At 44.9% G+C, this 12,936-nt stretch overlaps 1 protein-coding gene across 1 annotated transcript; it reads right to left on the bottom strand.

Annotated features, from left to right (window-relative positions):
* Positions 1-524: 524 nt before the first annotated feature.
* Positions 525-2,487, bottom strand: LOC133910689 (uncharacterized). The gene is made up of 3 exons (XM_062352998.1): positions 2,159-2,487; positions 1,926-2,055; positions 525-1,256 (listed from the first exon to the last, which is right to left on the bottom strand). The coding sequence occupies exons 1-3, from the start codon at positions 2,485-2,487 to the stop codon at positions 525-527; spliced, it is 1,191 nt and encodes a 396-aa protein (XP_062208982.1).
* Positions 2,488-12,936: the final 10,449 nt, after the last annotated feature.

The following is a 12,936-nucleotide window of genomic DNA, read 5'->3' on the forward strand; positions in this document are numbered from 1 at the left end:
CATACTAAATACGTATATTTACATCTACTAGATCAAACTAAAATAATAGATATTAGCAATTAAATGAACTTTTTTATAAGATTTTAGGTATTAGATCTCTAAATATGGGCAATTCATCACACCTTAGCTGACTGGCTGCATGCAGGGGAGACGAAATCAGGAAGCAACTAGCTCTCCCAGTACTCCGAAATCCCGTCTTGTCCGTCAGAAGATAAGCCCGGCAGTATTCTCTTGACCTCTTACAGTGAAGCAAACCCATGCAATTGCTACGAATTGCTATTCGGCAATGAAGAACAGAATGGGATCAGTAGAGAGAAGGAAATGAATACCTGCATCAATGGTGATCGATTTCTAAATCGAGAGTCGAGTAGTACAGAAAAATTTCTCAAACAGTACATGCATGGATCATGGAAGGTCCGAATTATTCAAAGCAAATTACACGCAGGCATGCATGGGTTCTCTTCCGGGCAATACCTACGAACAAACAACAAAGCGACCGATCCAGATGCACTTGAACGGCTTCATCACATGAACCTGGCGAGGTCGAGGGTGATCTCGTCTTCCGACGGCGTCAGGAATTCCGTCGAGGCCATCTGCACGACGTCCACATTGTTCGGACCGGCGCCGCTGCTTGGGCCTGCTGGGTCACTGCAGTAGTAGCAGTGGCTCCCATTGGTCTGGACGGACGACGACGGCCACACGAAGTTGTCAACGAACGGGTAGGTGGTCAGGTTGGTGTAGGGAGCCTGAAGGTCTTGAGCAATCATCCACGGCTGTGCCGTCGTCATCGCCTGAGGCAGCTCGCCGTGGTAAGCATTGTGGTTCAGCAGCAATGGTGCGTTCACGTTCACCGTCCCCAAGTGGGATGAGTTGACGGGGTTGCCGTACGTGCCAAACCCGGTCAGCTGGGAGCTGGTCAGCGGCGAGGCAGCGGCGGCGGGTGGACCCACGAGATCACCATACTCGAGGTTGTATGATGCAGGAGAGACCGCCGGTTGCAGCGGTACGGCGAGGTCGGTGGCAGCAGGGTACAAGCTGCGGATGTACTCTTCTAGGATGGACCATTCGTCGGGAGCTGCCTGTCCGTTCTTCTTCAGTCGGCGCTTTGCGTTGATGCTCCGCCTGGTGGTGTTCCAGTGGTTCTTGACGGCGTTCTCCGACCGCCCTGGGAGGTACCTCGCGATCACCGACCACCGGTTTCCGTGCGACTTGTGCGCTTCGATCAGCGCCTTATCGTCCTCCTCGGTCCAGATGCTCTTCTGTTGCAAGTTAGAATATCAAAACCCACTTTTTTTTTGTTTGATATAGAGGGCATAACAATTTTGCATGTACCTCTACTTATCAGTGGCTATATTCAGGACTTTCTTCGGTTATAAATACTTACCGTTTTAAAAAAATCGGTGAAACTTAAAAAACTTTGACTAATAGTAGCTTTCAAAATATTTAGTTTGGAAATTTTAAAATTATTTGTGTAGATTTATCTTGAAAAATGCTTTCATAATATCACAAATTTAATGAATTTTGTAAATATATTTTAATAGAAAACAGCGGTTAAAGTTATGCATTAAAGACTATGCCTTATCCAAAACGGACATGTATTTATGACTGGAGATGGTATTAAAACATCAAACTTCACATGCATAACAAAAGAAAAAAAAAAGTCCCTGCATAATAAATTAGTGGCTTTGATGAAGAATTGCCATGGTCAGAGTAAAGATATCCATGTAACATGTAGCACTCCATTAATTCTTACGGAGTTAATGCCCACTTTCGAATTGTTGGACCAAAATTTCAGCACGATTTGTACGTAGAAAAACGCAAGGAATTCCTCTCCAAATTCATGCAATGTAGAAAGAGCAAGCAAGGAGATCGTTCCCCTAAGCTAGCACGCATCAAGATCCAAGCGACGAAGAGACCGAATGCACCTTGAGGATGTCGGGGCGCAGGTGGTTGGTCCATCGCTCGCGGCACTGCTTGCCGATCCGGCCCGGAAGGAACCGCGCTATCACAGCCCACTTCCGGTCGCCGTGCTCCCTCACCATGTCCTTGAGAATGCTGCATGTGAGCATGAACCAAGCACAAGGATCAAATGCTGCAAACTCCAACGGCAAGAAGTTGCAAAGAACAAAAGTGAAATCTAAGAATCCGTGAGTCTTACTCGTCCTCTTCAGCGGTCCAGGGGCCCTTCTGCGGCGGCGGCGGCGGCCTCTCGCCGTTGCCGCCTCCCTCTGGGGCCAGCCCGGCCGCCATCGCAACCTGGTGGAACGCGGCGTGCGGAACGCTGGGGACGGCGCCGTATCCGGCGGACGTAAGGGCTCCCGCGGGCAGGACGAAACCTGCCGCCGTCGACATGCCGACCCCGGAAAGGAGCGAGCCCAAGCCGGGGTGGATCATGCCCGCGGCCGGGATCACTTGAGTGCCGCTACCGGAGCGCACGGAACTAGCTGACACGTCCAGGCCGAAACGGACCGAGCTCTCTGCCTCCATTCACCCCGTGCTCGAGGTTCCAAGCAAGAGCAAGCGAGAATGGCAGAGGTGCAGGAATTTTTGGGGGAGAAGGGGAGGACGAAGCAGCAGGTTGCAAGTGAGACCTGCGCCGATCTAGCAGAAGATATATAGAGCGTACGGGCCGGATCGGCCGTCCACCCCGACAGCAATCGTTCCCATCCAACGGCATATAACCATTTCTGCACGGAACTGTCCGACTCTCCCTTTTGGTTTCCGGTGTTCAGTGACGTGCCTTGGGGTGGCCCCCATCTCTGTAGCTCACGTAAACCAGGCCTAAGCACGCAGCGTGCGAGAGGTAAAATGACACGGGGGCCCATCTGTAAGTGTACTGGTACAAATGTTTTGACCGGTTGGTTTATTACAGCGGATGGATGGTATTGTTCATCTCAGCTGCCTGTACATTTTTGCATTTCAAAGTACAACTAGGTTTGATCTGATGGTGAAGAGAAACCAGCTGATGCAACATATATTTGACCCATGTGGTGAGAGATTTGGCGCTTCCATGTCGGAACATGCTAGATTTGGCAAATTTATGAAAATAGTGTCCGTTGAATGTTTTTAGTAGAGTGGCGGGGAGCAATGAACGGATAATAAATCAGCAGTTACCTGATAAAGCTGTTGCGTATCCAAGATTCATTAGCCTGCGAAGAATTTTGTCATTTTGTATACAGTGGTGCAGCTAGCCTGGCCTATTTAATTCGGAAAGCATGGTCTTCTTTTATCAGTTGGGGCGTGTGATTGCCATGCGCACCAAACGGATACTTAATAAATGAATTGGAAAAAGAGTGTAGGAGAATTATGATCATGGCTATATATTGCAATTATGATCATGGCTAACCAAAGGTGTAGAGAAAATAGGGTTGGCATTTTTGTCATTGAGTCTAGGAAAATTTACCTCGCTGGATGATCCGGCATCCATTGAAATAAACACCCCGAATGGTCCGACGCCCAGGAAGATTTCACGCCGAAGGGTTTTGACTCAATAGAGAACATCCATTGAAATAGTGGATGGTCCAGCAGCACATCACGCTGGACCAATTTTTATAAAGAGCTTGCAAATTATGTCTGGTGTGATTCTATATGTTGAATGCTCCGACGATAGAGGATGTGCACAGTAGAGATTTTTTTTCAGAGAGTATGCAAAGCTTGTCTGGTCACCGGATGATCCAATTGCACACCAGAGAGTTTTTCAGGAGTGTGTCAATGAAGGAAGTATTGCACATGCTGGATGGTCCGTTGATCAGAGAGCAATATATGCCAAATCATCCGGTGTTCACGATTTCTGTGATGTGCTTTCAACTGAGGTTTGATCTGATGGTGAAGAGAAACCAGCTGATGCAACATATCTTTGACCCATGTGGCGAGAGATTTAGCGCTTCCATGTTGTAACATGCTAGATTTGGCGAATTTAAGAAAATGGTGCCCATTGTCTGTTTTTAAGTAGAGTTGCGGAGAGCAATGAACGAACAATAAATCGACAGTTACTTGATAAAGCCGTTGCGTATCCAAGATTCATTAGCCTGTGAAGAATTTTGTCGTTTTGTATAGAGTGGTGCAGCTAGCCTGGCCTACTTAATTCGGAAAGCATGGTCTTCTTTTATCAGTTGGGGCGTGTGATTGCCATACGCACCAAATGGATATTTAATAAATGAATTGGAAAAGGAGTGTAGGAGCGCGACAACTTGGTGCGTTACATATCTATGAGATAAAGGGTAGTTCGGATATTGATTGTCAGATTTGGGGATTTTGACCCTAAACTACTGGACCAAACCACTTAGGTTCCCCATTGCAAGATGGGACTGGAGAGGCAACGATGTGGCCTAGCATAGCCGAGTTAGCATTGTGGGGGCGGCAGGTGCGGATCCAGCGATGGGGACACCGCCGGAGATGATCGTATACATATTTATGCATTATGTCTTATTAATTATTCGTGTTTACTTTATTGCAACCTATTTTTTTTTAGTTTTATTAGTATGTATTTTCCCTCATTTATCTTCTAAGCCTTTGCAACCTTTATTAATTTAATTCGTGATTGTGTTAGTGATAGTGGCATAGTTGCATTAGGCAATTAGCTTTCCATTGCTCCTTAGGATTCGTTAACCCTAATACTCCCTTGAGGGAAAACTAGCTGCATACGATCATGTGCACTTGCAGGACATCATAGCCGCGTGCATGACCATGTCCCGCAAATGGATAGCACCCTCAGTCACGCAACTAACATAAAAGTTGTGAGTCTATATGGTATATTCTATATGTATTTTCTACAAAAATGAGTAAGAGTAACCTATTTGCACTTTTTTCCAAAAGTTTTTAAGAGCAAGGCCCATTTTACCTCCAGGACAATGATACTTTTGAGAAACTAAGGTAAAATGTACCTTTGTTTATATGTGATGAGTGGTTGACAAAGTTGTTGATTTGATTTGATGATTTTTGGGATTGCATGAGCATGTTTTGCAATTATGATCATGACTAACCAAAGGTGCAGAGAAAATAGGGTTGGCATTTTTGTCACCGAGTCTAGGAAAATTTGCCTCACTGGATGATCCGACATCCATTGAAATAAACACCCCGAATGGTCCGACGCTCAGGAAGATTTCATGCCGAAGGGTTTTGACTCAGTAGAGAATATCCATTGAAATAGCGGATGGTCCAGCGATGGGCAACACATCACGCTGGACTAATTTTTATAAAGAGCTTGCAAATTATGTCTAGTGTGATTCTATATGTCGAATACTCCGACAATGAAGGATGTGCACGGTAGAATTTTTTTTTCTAGAGAGTACGCAAAGCTTGTCTGGTGAGTATGTACATGGCGGATGATCCGATTGCACACCGTAGAGTTTTCCAGGAGTGTGTCAATGAACGAAGTATTGCACATGCTGGATGGTCCGTTGATCAGAGAGCAATACATGCCAAATCATCTGGTGTTCACGATTTCTGTGATGTGCTTTCAACCGAGGTTTGATTGAATGGTGAAGAGAAACCAGCTAACACAACCTATATTTGACCCATTTTGTGAGAGATTTGACGCTACCATGTCAGAACATGCTAGATTTGTCGAATTTATAGAAACGGTGTCTGTTGCATGTTTTTAGTAGAGTGGCGGGGAGCAACGAACGGACAATAAATTAGCAGTTACTTGATAAAGCCGTTGCGTATCCAAGATTCATTAGCCTGCGAAGAATTTTGCCATTTTGCATAGAGTGGTGCAGCTAGCCTGTCCTATTTAATTCGAAAAGCATGGTCTTCTTTTATCAGTTGGGGCGTGTGATTGCCATGCGCACCAAACGGATATTTAATAAATGAATTGGAAAAAGAGTGTAGGAGGGCGACAACTCGGTGTGTTACATATCTATGAGATAAAGTGTAGTTTGGATATTTATTGTTAGATTTGGGGATTTTGACCCTAAATTACTAGAGCAAACCACTCATGTTCCTCAGGGCAAGAGGCGGCGGGAGAGGCAACGATGCGGCCTGGCAGAGCTGAGTTAGCACGGTGGGGCGATGGGTGCGGATCTGGCGGTGGGGACACCGCCGGAGTTGGGAGGAGGTGGGTGGGGGTAGGGTAGCGCGTTGCGGTTGACAAGAAGTCAGCGAATAAGATGACCTCATGAAGAAGAAAGAATACAACCTGATATAGATCGATTGAAGGTTGCTTGTTTTCTAGTGTATCAAGTATAGCAACACCCTATATATAATGATCACCATTGTAAGGATGAAGAACCCAAGCCCACTTTACATATTTATTACATTATGTCTTATTAATTATTCTTGTTTACTTTATTGCAACCTATTCTTTAAGTTTTATTAGTATGTATTTTCCCTCATTTATCTCCTAAGCCTTTGCAACCTTTAATAATTTAATTCACGATTGTGTTAGTGATAGTGAGACAGTTGTATTAGGCAATTAGCTTTCCTTTGCTCCATAGGATTCGATAACCCTAATACTCCCTTGAGGGAAAACTAGCTGTATACAATCATGTGCACTTGCAGGACATGATAGCCGCGTGCATGACCGTGTCCCGCATATGGATATCACCCTCAATCACGCAACTGACATAAAAGTTGTGAATCTATATGGTATATTCTATATGTATTTTGTATAAAATTGAGTAAGAGTAACCTATTTGCAATTTTTTTACCAAAGTTTTTAGGAGCAAGGCCCATTGTACGTCCTCAACAATGATACCTTTTGAGAAACTAAGTTGAAATATACCTTGATTTATATGTGATAAGTGGTTGACAAGGTTGTTGATTTGGTTTGATGATTTTTGGGATTGCATGAGCATGTGTATGTATTGCAATTATCATCAGGACTAACCAAAGGTGCAGAGAAAATGGAGTTGGAATTTTTGTCGTTGAGTCTAAGAAAATTTGCCTTACTGGATGATCCAGCGTCCATTAAAATGAACACGTCGATTGGTCTGACGCTCAGGAAGATTTCATGCCTGAGGGTTTTGACTTAGTAGAGAAAATCCATTGAAACACCAGATGGTCCAGCAATGGGTAGCACATCACGCTGGACTAATTTTTCCAAAGAGGTTGCAAAGCATGTCTATTGGGATTCTATACGCCGAATGCTTCAATGATGGAGGATGTGCACGCCGGACTAATTTTTCTAGAGAGTATGCAAAGCTTGTCTGGTGAGGATGTACACACTGGAATAATATCTGGCAGCTTGCGATGAAGAAAGCTTTGGCATTTATCAACAAGGCTTGGAAGATGTTCAAAGGCCTCCTTGTTAGGGATTACATTTCTTGAAATTGGGAGCCTTTTGAGGACTACATGTTCATAACATAGGAGGATTAGAATGCATTTGTGGACTTGAAGAGTACATAGGAGTTCAAAGAGGAAAGCCTAAAACACAAGGACATTAAAGCTTGCAACAAGCACAACCACAGGTTGGGCACATGCGGCTACAAAGAAAAAAATACTTCAATGGCAGAAGGAGGACGAGAAAGCTAAGATGGAAGTTTGCCAGTGCCATTTTCTGAGTTTTCTGAGGGGCGTGCAAGGAATTGGTTGTGAGGCAAGGCAACCGTGTCATCTAGTGGCGACATCAGCTTCAAGAGTGGCGAGACCGAGGTCTCTAAAAAAGTTAGAGAGAAATAGCTAAAAGCTAACGAAGGGTCATTCACCAGTGTTAGGAACAAGGACGTCCTCTCCACTGCCTGGGAAACCTAGAGCATCCTAGTCGGGTTTGAGGAGTTTCCAGTTATGAGGGTTGGAAATATGCATGGCCTGAACACCAGAACATTTATAGGAAGAGGAAGGGGACTGAGCCCATGGATATTGAGCAGCTTTCATAGAGGATACGGGCTGAAGTCACTGAGAATGTCTTGGCCCATGTGAGCAACTTGCTTCAATTATAGAGACTTCAAATTGTACCAGTCAGTGTGAGTCTTGTTGTCATGTGAAAGAGTAGTTGTGCATCCATTGAGGCGGAGCGGAGCTTCCACAATCCCATAGATCATGTCGACGGGCCCACGCAATGCGCCCTCGTATTTAGGCCGGACAATTTCACCATTGAGATTGCAAGGGGTCAAGTGCAACCACTACAGAAGATGTTGCACTGTGTTGAGGTGCGACAGGGCTATGCAGTGGTTCAGGTGGATATGGTCCATCCTAACTTCATGTCACACAAGTTGGATATCCTCCCTAAGGATGAGATCATGGCTCTAGGGGAAGCTCTCCTCTAGAGGATCCAATGGAGGAAGAGTGTCATACAATTGTGCCCTCCGGCACTCAACATAGTTTCTATGCTGCCAAGTGCACCCACACAATCCCATCCAGCACCTGCAACATTTTTAGCACTGACACCTTTTCTCCACCTCGGGATCATCATGCCAAGAGCACTGAGAAGGAGGCCGAGGATGAGAAACAAGTCATCCAAAAGCAACAGGTTGTCCAACAGGAATAGGTCACCTAGGAGCATCATGTGCTGGCCCCAAAACGTAGTGGGAACAACAAGTTCAAGTATGTCCACCCGTTGCTTTCCCCTATAGATATCACAAGGGTAGGTATTGCATGTCTTTGTCTCCATAATTTCTATATGCAAGAATCCAAGGCTAAGAAGGTAGACATCCAAATAAAATATGCTCATATACATTTTCGCAACGGCGAAGGCTACTTCTTTGTGGGCTGCAATGATTTGTTTGACTTCTGTAACCTTGATGCACTAGACATGTCACTCCTGAGGTAATTCACATTGTAAGAACTTTCAAACACACCTTTCAATCATTCACAGCACTATATATATGACAACTAACTCATTTCTTATGTATATATAGATACATGATAAAAGAAAACTAGATGAACAAACAACCTATCGGATATCTTGACCCTACTATTCGGATGAAGAATTTGTCATTAACTTCCTTACAAATGAATTGTCACATTTTACCATGCATGTTGAAGTGCCTCGGGTCATCCCCAGGTGCTTAAAACTTTATTATATTAGTCTCTAGATCAGTCGTTGGTAAATACGAGTCTTACAATAGGTGATATCATAGTCATACAATAAAGGAAGTGGTGAAATAAATCCACCAAGCTAATAGTACATAAAGGGCTCCATAAAAGCTCACTAGCAATAGGGTCCACATCACCAGAGGACACAACAAGATCAGCATGGGGACATGCCGCTCCACAGGCAACTCGGGTGCGGATGCGACCAAGACTTATTCGTTAGCCTCACCGTCAGTGTTGGTGAAGTCCATATCTTCCTCTGAAATCATAATCAAGGGTGAGTACAAAAGTACTCAGCAACTCCCAACCCTTACCCTTCATCAAGGGGTATAAATACATACATATAGTATTGACAAGGGTAAGGCTATAAGTTTAATTTTTGCTGAAATATCAAATTTACACATGTAAGGGTTTATTTTCATTAGGCAGGTTTTGGAAAAAACCACATCATTATTAATTCATGAAGGAGGGGTTCGGCTATGGTGAAAAGTCACCAGGGCCCAAATTTTAATGTTGCTGGACACTCCTTCCACAGCAACCCACGGTATACTGCCGATCCTGTAACAAAAAATGGGCCCGCCTTGCTCACCCACACTCCAAGGAAATGCACGCAACCCATTCTAGTTATTGTGACTGAACCATAGTTCATCCGTGATCGTGGACACAGCTATTCAAATAGTTTTACTTTTGCAGAGTGGTACACTTTACTCACAAGCTGAGTTTGGTAACATACCACCGTCGTGGCGGTGCGACTCAACAAAGCCATTACCCACCTCAGTATCATCCCACTAGTCACCTACGGGAGCTAACCAGGGGTTCCCGACCTGCACTAGGCCTCTAACTGCGTCGACAAGCCTGCAATTGCTTGCACCTACTCCATGGTCTCCCATTGCACTCCTGCCTCTGGACAACCAGTAGACTAACTAATGAAGTTTAAACTAAGCCCTGCCACATACAGTGTCGAGTGGCTGTACTGTGAAGACTAGGTAAGATGTTGGATCAACTCGATCCTTAATCGAGCTAAGGAAAATATCTCCAAAATAAGCCTGCCACACAGGTAGCACTTAAACTCCCAATGCATTCTCGGCAGGAGCCTTGATTTTCCCTAGCACTAACATGTTCTCTATTGTTATTAGTTATCCAGCAAGTCCTCTCATTCCAATAACCCACACATCAATAAAGCACCACATTTTACAAACACAGTCCCCAAAACTAGTATGGTAAATCATGAAATAAGGGAGTAATACACAATCCTAAGCATACTAGTAACAAGGGATTCGTCTCAGCGTAATTGATATTATTGACACGGTAATTCTAGGGTTATCAAGGTTATATTCAGGTTGATAGTAATCAGGCTGGCTAATCTACAATAGGACATAACAAGATCAACAGTTTAAATTATACCGATAAGTAATACTCTATGCAATTATCTGTTGGAAAACAGCTGCTATGGGTTGTGATGATAAAAACTAGATTTAATACAATCAACGAGGGAAACAGACTGAGACTTACCTCTGCTGAAGTCCTCGAGAGGGTCCTGCTCAAAGTACTGCATTCTGGGCTCCTCCTCTCCCTCGAACGCTCCGGTCTCTAAAGCGTGGCACACATAACAAACAAAATAAATATACACAACAACATGTAAATGAACTCCAAAATTTATGGAACTAATGAGAATAGATAGGGCTTGAATTTAGAATAATTTTGGTGGAAGAATTGTTAAAATTGAAGGTAAAATGGAGGAGAAATGTGCTTGCAAAAATTTAAATCTTGAAAAAGAAAAGGGGTTACTATGCTAGCACTATTCATTTAGGTTGGGAACTGTTCATTGGCCTTGTACTTTGTAGGTAGGCTTGGTACTGTGTGAATGGACCAATGGGCTAGCACTGTGCTGGGATGTATGGTACTGGGCCTTTCAAGACACTAGGCCGTGGTGACCTAATGCTGGCTCATGTGGGAAACGACGCCCTGGCTATCTGAGCATCTAGTGGCATCGCCGCTCAGTCACTAGCCCTCACTAGTGAGCTCACCGGAGGCTTGCCGGAATGGCCTCCCAGCCACCATTCATGATAGTTAATGCACAGGGAGAGAGAGAGGGGAGCATGGGGGTCTCGTTTTGTGTGGAGTACAAATGAGGGATGGGACGAGAAGGGCTAGCGGCTAGCCGCCATGGCTGGAGGTCAGTGACCTCATGGGAAGGCGCAAGGGAGGCCGGGGAAGGGAGGATGGGCACGAGAGAGGGTGGAGGAGGTGGCAAGGGTTCTCTAGGTGGCTTGGCGATGGTGGATTTGCGCCGGGGGAAGAGAGAGGGAAGTGAGGGGCGGGCGTGGGCAGCTACCAGCTTAGGGGAGCCAGCAAGGAGTGGCGAGAGGGAGGTAAGGCTGGGCGTGATGCGTGCATCAGGGCTCGGCGGGTAGCAAAGAGGAGAAGGGGGCGGTTGCTATCACCAGGATTTGTGCAAGGAAGAAGACAAGGGGGGTGACACCACTCCTTTCTGTGCGAGGAGGAAGAAGGGGGCCACGCTGCCTGGGTCGGGAGAGAGGGAGAGGGGAACGACCGGCGCGGGAGAGAGAGGGAAGGAGGCCAGGAGGAAAATGGTCCGCAGGGAGATTGGTCCAAAGAGATAGGAGAGGGAGGTCAGTCCAAAGAGAAAAATATTTCCCTTTTTATTTTTTTATTTTTTTGAAATTTTAAGGATGTTACAAACCTACCCAACTTAAAATAAATCTCGTCCTCAAGATTGAGGGTCTTCTTCTAAGAGATGGGGAAACTCCTTTCTTAGGGTATCTTCTCGTTCCCACATGGCTTCTGCTTCGGTGTCCCTACTCCACTGTACACGACATAGACGTACTATTGATCCTATGGTCTGTTTGGTGACCACATCCAATATTCTTACTGGAACTTCTTGATATCAGAGGTCATCCTAGAGATCTAGCGTCTCTATGGGGACATGCTCTTGTGGTACCCTCAGACATTTCCTCAACTAGGAGAAGTGGAAGACATTGTGTACATCGGCCAGTTCTTGTGGCACTTGTATTTGATAGGCTACTGCCCCAACTTTCTTTAGAGCTTGGTAGGGCCCAATACACCGAGGAGCCAATTTTCCACGGACTTGGAACCTTCGTGTTCCCCATATCGGTGAGACCTTAAGATATACATAATCTCCAACCTTGAAGTCTGGGTCACTTCTTCTTTTGTCTGTGTAGCTCTTCCGACGGGATTGATCTACCTTCAAATTTTCTCTTATCTTTGTGACTCGGTCCCCTGCTTCTTTGATGAGAGAGGGTCCTAGTAGTGTACGCTCTCCAACTTTAGACCACATCAGGCGTGTTCTACACTTTTGGCCATAAAGGGCCTCGAAAGGAGACAACTTTAAGCTGGCATGATAACTGTTATTATACGAGAACTCTGCATAGGCCAGGATCTTTTCCCAATCCTTTCCATAGGTTAGAGCACATGCTCTCAACATATCTTCTAGAATCTGGTTGACCTTTTCGATCTAACCATCAGTCTATAGGTGATAGGCAGTACTGAAGTCTAGCTTGGCTCCCATGGCTATATGCAAACTCTTCCAAAACTTTGAGGTAAACTAGGTACCTCTATCAGAAACAATTCTACTGGGGACTCCATGTACTTTACTATATTATCAATGTACAGTTGGCTAGCTTGTCCCCACCATAGTTTGTTCGTACAAGTATGAAGTATGCAACCTTAGTGAGGTGGTCCACTATTACGCATACTGAGTCATATCCATTCTTTGTCATGAGGAAACCAACTATGAAATCCATGCCTACTTCATACCACTTCCACACTAGAATTGGTAGGGGTTGAAGCAATCCAGCGGATTTTTCACTCCTTATTTGTACACCAAGAGAACAGGTTTTTGGTGTTCTGCCTTGATTCTCTGGCAGGTGTCGCACTAGGAAACAAACTTGGCTATATATGTTTTCATTCCATTCCAACAGT

The sequence above is a fragment of the Phragmites australis genome, chromosome 3 (genome assembly GCF_958298935.1).
Source record: "Phragmites australis chromosome 3, lpPhrAust1.1, whole genome shotgun sequence".
NCBI lineage: Eukaryota > Viridiplantae > Streptophyta > Magnoliopsida > Poales > Poaceae > Phragmites > Phragmites australis.

Excerpts from the sequence above, each read along its gene's own strand:
- LOC133910689 (XM_062352998.1), bottom strand. The coding sequence starts at position 2,487 with ATGGAGGCAGAGAGCTCGGTCCGTTTCGGCCTGGACGTGTCAGCTAGT. Across the intron at positions 2,056-2,158 it reads TGGACCGCTGAAGAGGACGA|CATTCTCAAGGACATGGTGA; the intron begins GTAAGACTCACG and ends GCTCACATGCAG. Across the intron at positions 1,257-1,925 it reads TGCGCCCCGACATCCTCAAG|AGCATCTGGACCGAGGAGGA; the intron begins GTGCATTCGGTC and ends TTGCAACAGAAG.